Here is a 15,537-nt window from a genome sequence, read left to right as displayed (position 1 = left end):
GCGCCGGGCCGCCCCGGGCGCGGCTGGGAAGTGTAGGCGGAGCCGGTCGGGCTGCCGCTCTCGGCGTGCGAGCTGCGCGGCGGGAACATGGCAGCGCTGGAGGCGGCGGAGGCCGCGCTGGGGCAGCGGCAGGACCAGGAAAACGAGGAGGAAAACCACGGCCGTGACCATGGCCATGACCATGACCATGAAGACGGCGGCGAGCCGGCGGCGCTCAGTGAGAGCGGGCGGGGAGCAGGCGGGCGGGGGAGCCGGGCCCTCCGTGCCGCGGCTGAGGACGGGCGGGCGCCATGCGGACCCCGGGCGGGCTTGAATTTGCACCCCGGGCGGGCTTGAATTTGCACCCCGGCTGAATCTGAATTTGCACCCTGGGGATGCTTCCCGTCTCCGTCCGCCCTCGCCGGGATCGGTGGGAGGCGCAGGCTGCCGGTTCTCCCGGCGCGGTGCGGGGCCGCACGTGCGCCCGCCGGCCTCGCTGCGCTCGAACCGCGCTCCTGTCGCTTCTTTCCTCCCCAAACCTAACGATGCTTTGCCTTTGGAGATCGTTTATTATCCCCCGAGGTCCCGTGGGGACCCCGAAGGTCTGCGTGGGCCGCGGGGGCTCAGCCGCGCATCTTTGCTCGCGGTTTTTAACCCAAAAGGCGCTTGCAGCGTGTGCTCAGAGCCGAGCCTGCCGGAGCAGGGAGGTTGGACCAGATCCTTCCCCCCTCACCCGCTCTGGGATTCTCTAAACTGGTTTTGCTGCGCTTCCAGCTCCCCAAAGTGAGCCCTTGCTGCCAGCCCATTGCTGCTGCAGCCTTACGGTTCGAGTGAACCGATTTTTCTAATTAATTCTTTTTCTTGTGTATGGATATTTTAGGCTCTCCAAAGCGTTGTTCCGTTTGTGCGTAATCAGTGATCCCTGGTGGGCATTTAAAAAATTCTGAGATCTTTGTTCGGTAGCAGCTTGCTTTTCTTCACCGTTCAATGTGAAAGTTTACCTCTTACCTTGTATATTTACATACTAACTAGATTTATATATACATATATGCATACATTATCGTTTTCAACCATTTTAACCTCTCCACGTGCTCTGAAGATGCAGACTGTCCAACTCTGCTGGTTTTTGTCACTGCTGTGCTCTCACTATGCATTTTTATAATTGTTTCCGCTCTCCCCTCAACTAATCAATAGCTGTTAGGGATTTCTTACCAAATATGCTTTTACTTTTTCATTTTTTTTAAGTTTCTTGAGCCCCTGTCTTGAGGTATTCCTTCAATTTTCTCTTTCTGTTAAGTTTCATAATAAGAAATATTTGTACCCAACAGCAATGTTTAAATGAAAACAAAAAAAAAAAAAAGTAGCCTAAGGGAACCTGAAGAATTACTGTAAGATCCTTCCAGCCTGTCTGAAGTTGTGGTCTGGAATGGGTGGATAGGGAAGACCAGTGAAGTCAGAGAATCATGGAATGGTTTGAGTTGGAAGAACCTTAAAGCCCATCTTCCACTATCCCAGGTTGCTCCCTGTTGCATCCAGACAACAGCCATACATTCCTGCAACTTCTGGAAATAACTTCCAGCACAAACCAGTTTAGGTCTGTATTTTCTCCAAGAGGTGCATCCCAGTTTCTGTGTTGGGATAGACAGTGTGTGGTTGCCTTTTGTGCTCTGTCTCCTCCTCCTGTCTGTCCCATCCAGCCTGAAAAGCCTTGGCCTGCTCTGTTGCTTCTTGGTAGTTGCAAAATGATGCCAGTTTTATTTCTTGTTACCCGTGGTTGAAACTTCTAGTCTCACTTGTTCTGGAATCTTGCTGGAAGGAGGACAATATTTATAGATTTACCTGGCTTTCTGAATCTTTTCCTTGTGCTTCCTTATGCCCCTTGGAGAGGAGTTGGACCACAGGATCACATCATCTTCTGGGGAATTCTATCTCTTCATTCAGTTATTTTCCCTGGTTTGACTATTCTCATCATTTTACTCCCCCATCTCTCAGCCTCTTTAAGTGCTTGAAATATTTCAAGTATTTCACCAGGCCCATCAGGTACTGCCCAGGAGTAATTCATTTGCAAATGCTGATGGCACCAGCACTTACCCTCTTCACTTCCTCTGCTGATAGCAAATTCCTGCTTTACTCCCTTTTGTATTGTTTGAATCCTGTACTAAACTGTTCTAAACTGTTATCAGACTTTTTTATCTGACTGTAAATTGTCAGGAGAATTTGGAGCTCGTCTTGCCTGCTTTGCTTTATTTCAGAGCATCCTGCCAGAAAATAATGTGTAAATGTTCTTCTGTTCACCTTAAACGTCTGATGTCAATGTATGGATAGTTTCAGCTGTTCAGGCTGACATCATTCCACAGTGGTTTCCAAGGATAATTGAAGTGAAAATTCTTCTCATACTATTCTCCTACATATTTTTTTTTCCTCCTTCATGCTTGTAGTCAGCACCAGATTATTGGAAACAAATGAACATGCTTGTATAGTTCAGTTACATCAGTGACACTTACTGTATTTTTGTTTGGTTTTAAGATGGTTTGGTGGTCTCCGAAAAAGTGAAAAGCAACAACATTGATGAGAAAATTCCCGAGCCAGAATTGAAAGATGAAGAAAAAAAAGTGAAAGAAGAAAGCCCAGGGGAATCTGATAGCAACATTTTGGATGTATCATCTGATTATCCAAGAGGTTTGCTAATAAGCTCTTAATATTTGTGTCATGTGCTGGAGGAAAGGTAGAAATAGTAGGGAGAAAAAGTAAAGGGAATGTGTGAAATCTCATTTTAAAACTCACCTCTGTATCCTGACCATGTGGATCAGTTGCTTTGTCTGGCATAAGAAAACCTGAAGACTTGTCCTTGTAAAAACATTGCAAAGCTTAAAGTTGTTGCAGCATCTGTGTTACAATGGACTGGGATGTTTTGTGTGCTGGAATAAATAAAGCAGATTTCAACCTAATTTTCTGATGGATAAGTTGAAAAATCACATGGTAGATTTAAAGGTTAAGCTGTTTACTAATGGAAAGAAAAAAATTATAGAATTTAATGTATCCTGGTTCCACAGTGAATAATTGTTCTTAAATTTGGTCCACTATAGTTGATACTTTGTTTTGCTAGTCTGTTCATATGATGCTTTTGGACTGCTTTTATGCATTATTTGCATTCCCCAACAATGCTGAGCAGTAAAACCAGTTGTGAAGGGAATGTGACTTGATCTTTTCAGCTGTTTCTTTTCTAATGAGGGTCTTTCTATCTTAGAAAGTTTGTGTGTCAGTATTGAAAGGAAGTAGGAATATATGAGAATATATGGATCTTATTAAATATTTATTCTGGGGATAATTTTTGCAGTCATTCCTGCTGCCATGGAAGTAAAAGGACAAAAACAAGTATTCCAATCAGTGCTAGATTTGAAATGCTGCATAGAAAAGTAGCAGTAAGCTAAAAGCAATTTTTAAACTAAGCATGTTTAACTTCTAAATTTTTGGGGTTTTTTTTAGACAAACATATTTCAATTCAGAGACACCTTGCTGATCTAGAGAAACTGGCTGACTTGAGTAAAGGTAAGTTCTCCACCACAGTGTCCCAGAACACAGATCTTTGTGTTACAGGTATTTACAATTTCCTTTAGTTTTTACCTTTAATACACTACATCTATTTATTATGTTTAAAAACATAGGAGTTTTATGAAGAAGAGCTTTATGATTTATTCTCTTGTTCTGCTAAATTCTGCCTGAGTGGTTGTTTGACATTCAGCTAGTTTTTATTTAGGTTAGTACTTCTAGGGTTTCAATATCTTTGTTACACAGCCTTGCATTTGCTTTTCATTTTTCCAATAATTGTTTTATATTTTTCAAAGTTATTTTATATAGGATACATTGCCTTTTTTTGCAGCTTAAATAGATATCAGCTGCTTTCTTTGTCCAAAAGATCCAAGAGTTGAAACAACAAAGTCTTATTCTAACCTCCTGATTTGTTTGGACTTTTGCTTTGGTGTGTTTTAAACATTTCAAGTCTTTGCACGTCATCTGTAAAATTCTGTTGTTCCTCAGTATTTCTCAGAAGTTTCATTAGCCTTATCTTGCTGGAATGAAAAAATACTAGAAACCAAAACCCAAAGGTTGTAGAAGTTAAGGACTTTTAAAGTTACAGTGATTTTGGTCTATATTTTATGGAGCAGAAAGAGGCAACCCATAAATGTGAAGTTTGTGCATGAAATAGAATTTTCCCTGAGGATTTAATCTCTTAACTCTTGTTGATTTTGCCTTCAGCCTTTTTTTCCTTGGCCTGCATCTCAGCTAACACAAGTGGTAACTGCATTTCATGTTTCTCATAGTTTTTAATTGTATTTTCAGGTGAAAGGAAGCCTTGTCCATTGTGTCCTGAGGAGAAATTCAAAGCTTGCTATAGCCACAAACTCCATCGTCACTTGCAGAATTTGCACTGGAAGGTTTCTGTTGAATTTGAAGGTAATGGCAGTTGGGTTTGAGTAGTAAATACTTGAAGAAATTGTGGGTATGTTTTGTGTTTCATCTTTCAAAATTCCTCTTGGCTTAAGCATTTTGTTACCAGCTCTGAATTAGAACCATATTTTGACAGAATGAATTTTGAGGTGGGATGTAAAATGTAAATGTGAAGTAACTCTTTTCCAGCCAAAATGGTTACAATTGTGTATTTTTCTCTTTAGAAAAACACCAATAACTGCTTGGCAGTTGAAAATTACCATAAAATTTAAAGTATGTGTGGAATGAAAACTACTACAATGAAAGTTTTAGTTACATATTAGTAATAATCAGACATGTATGGGTGGTTGGTTTTGGTGGATCATAAAGATTCCATGGGTTCTGATAAACACTTCAAATGTTTATGTAGTTTCAGTATTTAGTAGCTTTAACTGTTTTTAATAAACTGTGATCTGCTTGTAAGATGCATTAAAATCTCTGCATGAAGTTTAGGAAAGAAAATAAACTGGGCAGTGTATTTTTTTTTAAATGTAGACGTGTGGGTTTGTGGGAAAAATAAAAATAAATTTCCCTGTGCAGAGAATGAATGTACCAGATAATTGGTGATGTTCTCTTGTTACTGTCTTATGAAATCTGAAGTGAGAGCATGTGGTGCAGGCCACAGACATGCTGTTCATGTACTGTTCTGGGATGGCATTTTGTTTTCCAGGGTACAGAATGTGCATCTGTCACTTACCCTGTCGGCCAGTAAAACCCAACCTTGTTGGAGACCAGGTAAAAATGCTGAATCACAGAAATTCTTGTTACTGTATAAAGGGGGGGAAGTGGGTAACTGAGGGGAACTTCTGAGATCTGTTTAGTTGCCAAACACATCTTGCTCCTCTGTGTGTGATGCCAAAAGCTTGTTGGTCCAGGATGTGTGGTAGAGCCCTTGGGTAACTGCATGTGGCTTTACCCCTCTCATTGTGGGGGGAGCTGCTACATCAGCTCTGCCTGTAGATTAGATATTTTGAGTGGTCTAGAGGTAATAGACAGATGACTTCTCACGTGCCTGTGTTCAGTTCTACTTTCACCATGTTTTATGCATTCTGAAACTACATAAAAGACTCTATTTTACAGACATTGTCAAAGATGGGAGCTCATTATCACTGTATCATCTGCTCAGCAACTATAGTACGAAGAACTGACATGATAGGTCACATTAACCGTCATGTGAATAAAGGGGAGACTGAGTCAAGGTTTATCACAGGTGAGCTCTGACTGATATGAAACATTGGTTTCTTTCTGTCATATACCATGTGCAGTAACTGTGATAAAGGGTTGCAGACACAGGAAAAATACAGAAATAAAGTTAGCTTCTCTAATAAAAAAACTGCCCTTAATGTTTCAGAAATTTTGTTTCATCAGAAGTGTAGTAGAGTTGTGATGTAGTCTTGCATTGACCAGTTCCTGTGTTCTTATTGAGATAACTAGTACTCCCCTCACCCTTAATGTTGTGTGTCTCCAAAAGAGTGAGGGATATGGCATCCACAGAAAAAAAAAGTCTGGAGTCAATCTTTCTGCAAATCCTTTGCTTTTTATCTAGGTTGTAACAGCCTGGATTCCCAAAACAAGGTGATGCTTTTTCAGTCCCAGAGAGTCATGATAGAGGTGGCAGTAGTTCAGTAAATTACAGTCCTACCTCACTTTGTCCAGAAAGAGACTTTGGTTTCTATACTTGCATAAACTAGGTTAAAAACATTGCATAAACTAGGTTAAAAATATTTTAAATAATTGGAATGCAAGTAGTTTAATGCCTGGGCATCAGTTTGCATGTCTGAAAAGTGATAGTAGTACCATATTCCATATCTTTATGGATTTTGTGCTGTAAAATACATTGATCACTGTGTGCTTCCCTTGAGAGCTGTGAGTAAAGAATGGCCCATTTAGCATTTTTTTACAAAAAGCATGAGGTGGTTTTTCCTCACAGGGGGAGGAGAAATCCTGAGTTTTTATGTTATGTAGGCACTTGGCAGCTCTTGGTGCCCCTGAAGGTGGAGCAGATACACCATGTGTGTGTCTGAGAGGCAGGGTAAGCACTGGAAGGTATCCAGTTGATACAAATTTTTCCTAATTGTTCCTAGGTACATTTTAGTTTGAGGATGAATTGCTCAGAAGAATGGCAGCCTGTGTTTACAGCTGTCAGATCTGAAAGTTTGTTTTGCCACAGACTGTTTACACAGAGCTCTGGTGCTGGAATTGTCCATGGGCTTGTGCTGTTTATGCACATTTCATGGGGTTGTTCAATAACTTAAAACACATCAAGGATTTTCAGGGATTTTTGCAGTTCATTGAGACACATTCAGGACTATGTTAACAGGCTTTTAAATAATTAGCAATATATTATGTTTAAACATGCAAAACAAATGTTCTAAGCCTCAGGCTCAGAGGCTGGCTTTCTTAAACTAGAGTGGATACATAAGAGCCCAACTGAGGAATAGATCTGATATTTTATGAGAAAAAAAATTGTGGTAGAGCATGATCCTTATTTGCCACTTTTGAGATTAGAAGCTGAATTGTTGCCTGCTTCCCCCCCATCCTTGTAAACTGGTCTGTGTGCTGGTTGGATTGCAGCATAACCCACACTTCTTACTTTATGGAAACAGATTTTCAGTGTAATTTACCAACTGTTTTGATACTAATTGCAGTTGTCACTGATTCTGTCCTTCTGCCTCCATTACTTGTTTCAGGTCGTGCTTCCAAGTCGTCTTATGAAGTGGTGAAAGAGTCAGCCACAGATGTGCAGGTTCTTCCCAACCACTCCACGCCCCAGAAAACAGATTCCTATTTTAATCCTAAAATGAAACTCAACAGGTGAGAGAGCAGGGAGTAGGAGGATGCAGAGGGGTGGAGAGTTTGTAGCAAAAAATGTGTTTTGAAAAGCAACCCTGCAAAACTTCTGTTTAGAGCGTAGGAGAAAGGGGTTTCTCATCAGAAAACTTCTTGACAAATAATATTTACACCCAAGAACACAATATGTGAAATAGTGTCATTTCTGAAGTAATTAAGTATTATCCTGTAATTAGTAAATCTTACCTTAAGAATACTCAGCTGTAGAATTCAACTTTTCAACATAGCTGAGGTTTTTGATTTACAGTTCTTCCCTGTAAAAGGTGGAGTTTAGCTTAAACATTCCACTCTTCCACTAAGTAATAGGTTAGAGGGGAATAGATAAGGAAAAGGAAGTAAAACTGTTCTCTCAGCTTACAGACTGGCTGTTTTTTATCTTGCAGGCAGTTGATATTCTGTGCTCTGGCTGTGTTTACTGAGGAGCGCAAACCCATTGAATGTTTGGATGCTTTTGGTGCCACTGGTAAAGTCCATTTCTTTAATATTTTGCTTAATATTCAATAGGAGGAAGCAGCAGAAATTCATAACTGACATCACATACTCAAAAATAATGTGAGGTACACAAGAAGTTTTTTAGGTAGAGAGTCATGAGTTCCCAAGGGCTGAAAATAATATTAAAGTTCAGTGCTCTTCTTAAAATCTGTTGTCTTAATGTCCTTGAATTCTGTTTTTCCTCAGGTATCATGGGATTACAGTGGGCAAAGCACCTCAGAAGTTCTGTGAAAGTTACAATTAATGATTGTAATGAAAATTCTGTGACAATGATTAAGGAAAATTGTCATTTGAACAAAATGAAGGTGAAGCTGAACATTAAGGAAGAAGATGATGAAACTGTGGGGAATGGAGAAGAAAATAGTGACATCATTGAGGTGACACAAATGGATGCCAATGTTATCATGCATTTGAGATCATTTGATTTTATGTAAGTGTTGAATTTTTCTGTCAGTTTTTTTGTTTGGCCACGATATAGCCCACTTCCCAATATATGATTATTTGGAGAAGTTGGAATGATAAAAGCAGCAACCAATAGTAACTTGAAATGTAATTTTTTTTTACATGTAATTTTGTTACATAGATGGTGTGGGTACAGAACTTTAGTCTTAAATGTTTTAGAAAGTGCTGGAAAATACTAGTCTTTCTGACATTCAGAATGGATTATAAATATACATTAAAATTTTAACCCAGGCTGGGTTATTTTTATAACTTCATTGTTTGTTGAAGGGAAATAGCAAATATGTTTTGTGATTTTTTTTTTTTAAACTCCTTTTAGTTTAAAATGCTGTTTGTTGCATATCTTGTTTGTATCCATTTTGCACTATATTAACTTTGAGTAAAGCAGGGTGATTCTTTCAGGTTGGGTATATAGATGCATACATTGAAACCCTGTACAGATATCAGAATAAGTGATGGGGTTTTTTGTGTTATTAATTACTAACTTCCAGATCTAAGCAGTGCTGGAAATTTTAGTCCTGTTCTGTCTTTCTGTTTTAAATGTGATCTTAGGTGAAAGTTATAAAACAGTGTTTTCCTCAGGGTAAAGCCAGACTCTGAAGCATTTATAGACATTGGTACATCCTTTCTTTTCAGCCATTTGGACCCCTTTGGAACTTCTGTGAACTACCTGGACTCTGCCTTTAGAAATGTGAGAAACCTTGGGATTGTGTCACTGACATCCACAGACATCAGCTCCCTCTATGCCAAGGCTCAGCACGTGACCCAGCGTCACTATGGCTGCAATATTGTCAGAACTGAGTACTACAAGGAGCTGGCAGCCAGGACTGTAATTGCTGCTGTCACAAGGTACTGCTGAAACATTTCCAATTAGGCTAAAAAATTATTAGGTAATTATTAGAAATAATTAGAGACTGGGCAAGGTGAAAATGCATCATTAGGGTAGGGGGGTGGGATAGTAATGTGAAAAAAAAAGCACCTAGACTTGCAAACTCTTTTATTTCTCTATCAATTTTGCCATTTTAGAGCTCTCTGGGACTTCCTAAATACAAAATAAACTGCATGAATGACTTCTAGCTAAGCACCTAGTTACACTTGCTTCAGTAGAACCTGATGTTCACTGCATATCCTCATACTTGAGGTTCAAAAGATGGATGTGATTACTGACTTTTCAAATCAGTTATGTACATGTAGACACTCTCAGACCATTAAATAAATGAAGACCTAAAACCTAATTGGAGAAAAAAGGTACAGGCAAGAGGATGGGACAGCTGCTTGGGAAAAATGAGGAGGAAATGAAATCACTAGAGGTTTTGAGAATGCCAGAGCACAGATGCTGACCTGAACATGTTTAGATTTCCCTTTCTTCTCCCTGCACATGTGATGATGCAGGTGGCAGCTATTTCTAGCTATGATAAAAAGAAGTAAAATTGGATTTGCTTGGCCTGCCAGGAAGGACATGAGATGAGGCACTTCAGAAAGCACCCTTCCTCCTGATCTGTCAAATCTTCAGTATCTCTCTCAGAAGTGGATGAGCTCAAGAGCCCCACAGAGGTTCAGGTGTCCATGGCAGTATTTTCCATGAATTCAGTACATTAGTTTGTGTGTGTGTTTCTCCCCAGAGCTGCAGCTCGCTGTAACAAAGGCATTGAAGTGCTGCTGGCAGTAGCTCTGGAGCACTTTGTTCTGGTGGTGGTCAGAGTTCTGCGGGGCCCAACCACTGCCGATGATTCAGCCAGGAAGATCCGGTACCTCATCCACTGCCAGTGGTGTGAAGAGAGGGTTTTTCAGAAAGAGGGCAATATGGTGGAAGGTAAATGGCTTTTCTTTTGCACTTTGTCTCTCTGTTCTGTGCCTTGTTTATATTTATATCCCATTGTAGCAGTTCCCTCGTATGTAACAGTGAGTGGCACGTGTGAGGTAGAGAGGGCACTGTGCTTCATGGCCCTGGGCTGAATCAGTTGTCTGCGTGGATTTTTCTGTAAATGGACTGGATTTGTGGCACAAATAGCTCAGGTTGTAGCTCCCCCATTCCTGGGGGTGTCCAAGGCCAGGTTGGACAGGGCTTGGAGCAGCTTGGGCTAGTGGAAGGTGTCCCTGCCCATGGCAGGGGGTGGCACTGAATGGGCTTTAAGGTCCCTTCCAGCCCAAGCCATTCTGAGATTTGTTTTGACACAGGACATCCTCCCAGCCTGCTGGAGCTGCCAGGATACCTGATAATGTCCATGGATCTGCCACTTTGGGAAAAGCCCTATGTGTGGGGTAGCTGTGATACTATTGGGTTCCTCCAGACAGTAGCAGCTGGATATGGATAGCTTTTGGTGTCACATTGCTTTTCAGTTCCTTAAAATGCAGTGGGCAGAGCAGTCTGGTTTTCCCCTGCTGTTGTTAATGAGCTGTCCACAGATAGGTTAGCAAAGACAGGAGACAAAAACTGCATTCTTGGAGATGCTGGTTTGAATGAATATAAACCCCAAAACTGTTTCCAAGATAGAGGCTCTTGGATAGCTTACTGTTAACTCATGCTGTCTTTGCCCTGCTCAGAGTCAGATGCATGAGCATGCAATGAGCCTGGTATTAAGAAGTTGTTAAAAAATTAGATAAGAGTTTTAAGGATGAGGATGGGTAGTTGAGTACAGTGTTGTGGTAGAGATCTTAATTTGTAAATTAATTGTTTGCTTAATGCCTTAGTTGCACAGGGCTTACAAGACTTGCCAGTGGACTGTGTTTTGCAGATGTAACTGGCTGATGTTTATGATGTTTTAGATGTCACTTACTGTTAATTTGTACATTTGCTTATGTAATGGTAGGAAGGCAGATATTTTACTTGTTACTTGAAAGAAACATAGAGAAGTTATGTTGCTTTTTTTCTCTTCAGAGTTTTAACACTGCTTACAGATCAAGTCATCCAAATCTCACTATTATTATAAACAAATGAGCTGCTTGGCAGAAGTTAAAATAGTGTCACACTTGTGCTGTTGCCCTTCCAAATTCCTCACTGAAGTGAGCTCCCACTGCATCTCTCTGTCTGTGCAGTAACAGAGGCATAGCTGGCTATTTCCAAGCAATTTAAATGCTGTTTTTCTGCTGCAGAAAACCCTTACCAGCAGCTGCCCTGTGACTGCCATGGCAGCATGCCTGGGAAGACAGCAGTGCTTCTTGGTCCTCTCTGGTAAGTTCACATCACAGGACACATTTGGAGAGTCACTGGATCCAGGAGCTCTGAAGCTCAGCTGTTTATACCATAACAATTTTTATTTTAGCACTACAAAAGGAGATACAGCAATCAGGAGGAGCTCAGGAAACCGAGTGTGGATTTGAATTTAGTGGGGTATTGAGTTTTCCTTTCATTCAAACCAATTAGTAAATAATAACATGTTTTAAATTTCACATTTAGTGCACTTATGGAATGTGTCCTGCACAGGAGAATCTGCCTCTGTATTCCTCTAATTGCCAAATATTAAGTAACTCTTGTTACTCCATACTTGTGGAGAATTTATTAAATAAATCATTACATGTGCTGATGGTAACAAATACTACATTGCTTGCTAATTAATATTTGTAGAAACAAGAATAGATATTTTAAATATTTTAGCCATTTCAAATCAGTATTAATAATGGTTGGCAATCGACAGTACGTTCTTGTGGGGGTTGAATGACTTTCTCAACATCATAGGGCAGAAATAAAATTACTGTTCTTGAGATCCTGATTTTTTTTAACAAGACCAGTGTTGCTGTCATTGCAGAAAAACCAGTTCCGTGTAACATAATTGCTAATCAATTTGGGCAAGAGAATTTTGGAGCAGCTTCCATTAAGAAGCCTTAACTTTTGACTTCTCTTGCATTTTGTAGGTCAGGATCTCTCTTTAACACTGGATTCCTCAGGAGGATGCTCCTGGAGGCTGTGAAGTATGGCTTAGATGAAGCTCAGCCACTTCTGAAGGCATTAGTTTGTGAATCAGAGTGCACAACTCTCAAACATTTTTCTACCCACAATCCTGGTGATGAGTACAAACAAGGTAAGAAAAGGGGCAGCCTGTCTACAGAGAGGACTGGCTTTGTGATGATGTTTGGAGATGCTGATCTGTGATACACTGCTGTTAAGTAATTTATCCATAGAGTTGAATGCCTTATTGAATGATTGCATTATTTCCTTCTGTGTAATTAAAGCATTTTGCCACTTTACAGTAGAATTAATTTTGCTTTCTAATTGTATTCTAGAAGAGTGTGGCGTCTATATTAGAACAGCAAATACTTCTGCAGAATCCTACTTGGTACATGGTAAGTGGAGCATTTTGGCGTAGCTTTTTTTTTTTGTATTTAACAGTATTGCACTCTGGAGTTTTTCCCACCTAGTACAGATTTTATTTTATCTTTATTGAGAATCATATTTATTGGAAAAAGCAGAGTGCCAGGTACTCTATGAAGGCCACTTTAATTTCCTTGTTACATCTGGCCTGTTGATTAAATTCAGGCCAGATGTTACCTCTGCAAGCACTGGCTTACCAAAAGCTGGCACGCAGCTGAAGTTGCTGTGTGGCTTTGTTTCCTGTGCCCTGTGTGAGGCTTTGCTGGTGTTCTGGGTGCCTGTGAGTGCTGAGTTTTGTTGTGGTGCAGGGAAGAGGAAAAGCGAGGAGGCGCCGCGCGGCACAGCGAAGCGGCAGCGGGTCGAGCACAGCGCCGAGCACCCCCCGTTCTACTACAACATCCACCGGCACAGCATCAAGGGCATGAACATGCCAAAGTAAGTGTGGGCTCTGGCACTGGCACACAGCTTGTTCTGAGCCAGCCCTGTCAGCACCAGGTCCATTCTGAGTGCTGGGGGTTGGTTTTGCTGCGTTTCTCCCCAGGCTGAACAAGTTCCTGAGTTACCTGTCAGAGGCTGGATACCGCGTCAGCCGAACCCACTTCGACCCCATGGGCGTGCGCACCAACGCTCCCCTGGCGCAGTTCAAGACTGTTCTCTTGAAGTACAGCACTCCCACCTACGTGGGGGCACAGGCAGAAGGTCCTGTGCACCTCCCTGGAGAGATGCAGGTGGGAGAAGAGGTTCCAGCTGCTGCAGCAATCAAGGTAGAGGAGGCTGAGTCAGTGGAAGATACGTCTGGAGTCCCCACCACCATGTTCACACAACCCTACCCCACTCACTGTGCTGATTAATGCAGATGGTTTGTTCATCAGGATGTTACAGACTTCTAGCACACCCTGTTCCAGTAAGCCACTCCTTCCTCCCAAGCTGGAGTTTGACCATTTTGAGCTGCCTGTTGTACTTTGAAGGGACAGTTTAGACTTAGGTAATAGAACTTAGCCCTGATCCTGGCATGGCTGTGGTCACAAAACCAGCACTGTGGGAAGGCTGTGGAGTTACCTGCTGTTACGTTCACCTCCTTTTCACATTGAGGCATGGAAGCTGCTTCCCAGTCTGTCCAAGCCTTACTGCCAGCACAGTATCCTGGAAGGGCAAACTAGGCCAAAAGTGTTCAGCATTTTGGAATAAGAGATTATTGTGCAATGGCCTATTCCTAAAATACATCATTCCTAAAACCTGGCCAGCTGTGATCCAGAGAGAGGGCATGTTAAGATAAGAAAACAGCACAGGATAAAATACCCTCTGAGTTAAAGCCAAGCAGTCCTGCCTGGGTGCAGCTGTAGCTCCAGGTTGCATGTTACTCTGCATTCAGGTGTGTTTCCAGGGTTCTGCCTCCAGGCAGGAGCTGATCCCAGGAGAACGGAAGGAGTGGTGACACAGCTGCTACTGAATTTCCATTTGTTACTGAACCGTAGTGAATTGTGTAGTCAGTCTAGGTAGTTTTCTGCTCAGAGCTTACAGTGGTTGTGTGCTGCAGAAAGGGACAAGGGACTACAGTGGGTGTTCAGGTGAAATTTTGTGGTGACTTGTCAAAATAATAGTAACTCTGAGCTAAGATCTCTTCTGTGAACGAGCAAAGCTGCCAGGTGTTGGCAGTTCTGGTTTCCTTAAATACATGGCAGCATTCCAGCCAAACGAGCTTGTCTTTGTCCTTTCTTTCCTCCACACTTGGTTCTGGTATCTCTGTGTATTCCACTTGAACAGGTGTCACAGTGGTGGCTGCTCCTCACAAGTTTCATGTTCAGCCTTAGCCCCAGTCTTAGGTTTATCTAAGAGCAGAATATGAGGGGTTGTTATCCTTACCCATCTCTGAAACTTTACAATAGAATGACTAATACACTCCTGGTGATGGAAAACATCCTATGCTCCTGTCAGGCCAGAAGTTGCTGCCTCTTCCACTCTTTTCAATTCCAGATTGCTTTGGTGGAGAGTTATTCTCTTCTTTAATTTCAAAAATGTAGTGCTTTACAGTTCTTTTCCAAAGGTCACCTGGGAGCACATTGGAGAGCTAAATGGAAGGAGGGAATTTCATGTTCCCTAGTGGCATTTTTTGGGGTTTTTTAAGTGGATAGAGAGTTGGCAGATGTTGCTTGCAGGTAACACACTTCCTACTGTTAGTAGGATCAAAGCAGTCATAAAATCAGTTACCTGGGGCAAAGGATTGTTCTGATTACAGTAAAGTGGGTTAAAAAGAAAGTTTAACTGAAGCCCCTTGTGGGCAATACTTTTGCTAACTCTTGCAGCTCCTTTTAAGGAGCTGAAGGTATTGAATACCTTTTCCAAACCAAGGCAACTGTCTGGAGGGGCAGAAAAAGATTTGACTGTACAGTCTGGGCTCTTTTCCAGATAAACAGAAGCTGTTGCAATCTTGGTTTGCCCAGGACCAGCTGAAGGGGAGTTCTCTTCCATGTCTCTGCTGTTGACCAGGTAGGGTCAGTCCTGCCATAATCAGCTGACAGAACATTACTGTTGGTTTCAGTCTGGAGCTTGGGACATCTTGCTCTTCCTTGCACTCATCCACATGGCCAGGTTGGCTGTTGCAGTGGGAGATGGTGGGAAGTAGGTGAGGATAATGCAGGTGGTGGTGGCAAGGTCACAGCTCATTCCCTGTCACTTCTTGAAGCAGCCAGTACCCAGTATCAGACCTTCAGCAGATCTTTGTTAGACCAAGGTGTTTCTACAAGTGGCTTGTCCTGAATAGAAAATCACAACTGATCAACTACTGGAAGCCTGAGGGAAATCAGTCCAAGGCCATCAGCTGAACAGCAGGCTGGAGAATAAATGCCAGAGAACAGACAAGAAAATGTGGTGTAGTGTGATCCAGTTACCAGTATGGGGATTACAGTGTCACTTCTGCTGCTCAGTTCCTGAGGGACACGTCCTCCTACCCATGGGGTGTT

At 41.8% G+C, this 15,537-nt stretch overlaps 1 protein-coding gene across 1 annotated transcript; it reads left to right on the top strand.

Annotated features, from left to right (window-relative positions):
- Positions 1 to 23: 23 nt before the first annotated feature.
- On the top strand, positions 24 to 14,276 carry TRMT1L (tRNA methyltransferase 1L). Its single transcript, XM_079314600.1, has 16 exons — positions 24 to 217; positions 2,506 to 2,658; positions 3,466 to 3,528; positions 4,321 to 4,434; positions 5,138 to 5,202; positions 5,548 to 5,677; positions 7,158 to 7,281; positions 7,701 to 7,780; positions 7,996 to 8,239; positions 8,905 to 9,117; positions 9,891 to 10,081; positions 11,362 to 11,440; positions 12,121 to 12,287; positions 12,490 to 12,549; positions 12,886 to 13,012; positions 13,119 to 14,276. The coding sequence occupies exons 1-16, from the start codon at positions 88 to 90 to the stop codon at positions 13,426 to 13,428; spliced, it is 2,250 nt and encodes a 749-aa protein (XP_079170726.1). The 5' UTR covers positions 24 to 87; the 3' UTR covers positions 13,429 to 14,276.
- Positions 14,277 to 15,537: the final 1,261 nt, after the last annotated feature.

Source organism: Erithacus rubecula, assembly GCF_903797595.1.
Source record: "Erithacus rubecula genome assembly, chromosome: 10".
Classification (NCBI taxonomy): domain Eukaryota; kingdom Metazoa; phylum Chordata; class Aves; order Passeriformes; family Muscicapidae; genus Erithacus; species Erithacus rubecula.
This window is presented reverse-complemented; position numbering and strand designations above follow the sequence as displayed.

Excerpts from the sequence above, each read along its gene's own strand:
- TRMT1L (XM_079314600.1), top strand. The coding sequence starts at position 88 with ATGGCAGCGCTGGAGGCGGCGGAGGCCGCGCTGGGGCAGCGGCAGGAC. Across the intron at positions 9,118-9,890 it reads GTAATTGCTGCTGTCACAAG|AGCTGCAGCTCGCTGTAACA; the intron begins GTACTGCTGAAA and ends GTTTCTCCCCAG. Across the intron at positions 11,441-12,120 it reads GTGCTTCTTGGTCCTCTCTG|GTCAGGATCTCTCTTTAACA; the intron begins GTAAGTTCACAT and ends TGCATTTTGTAG.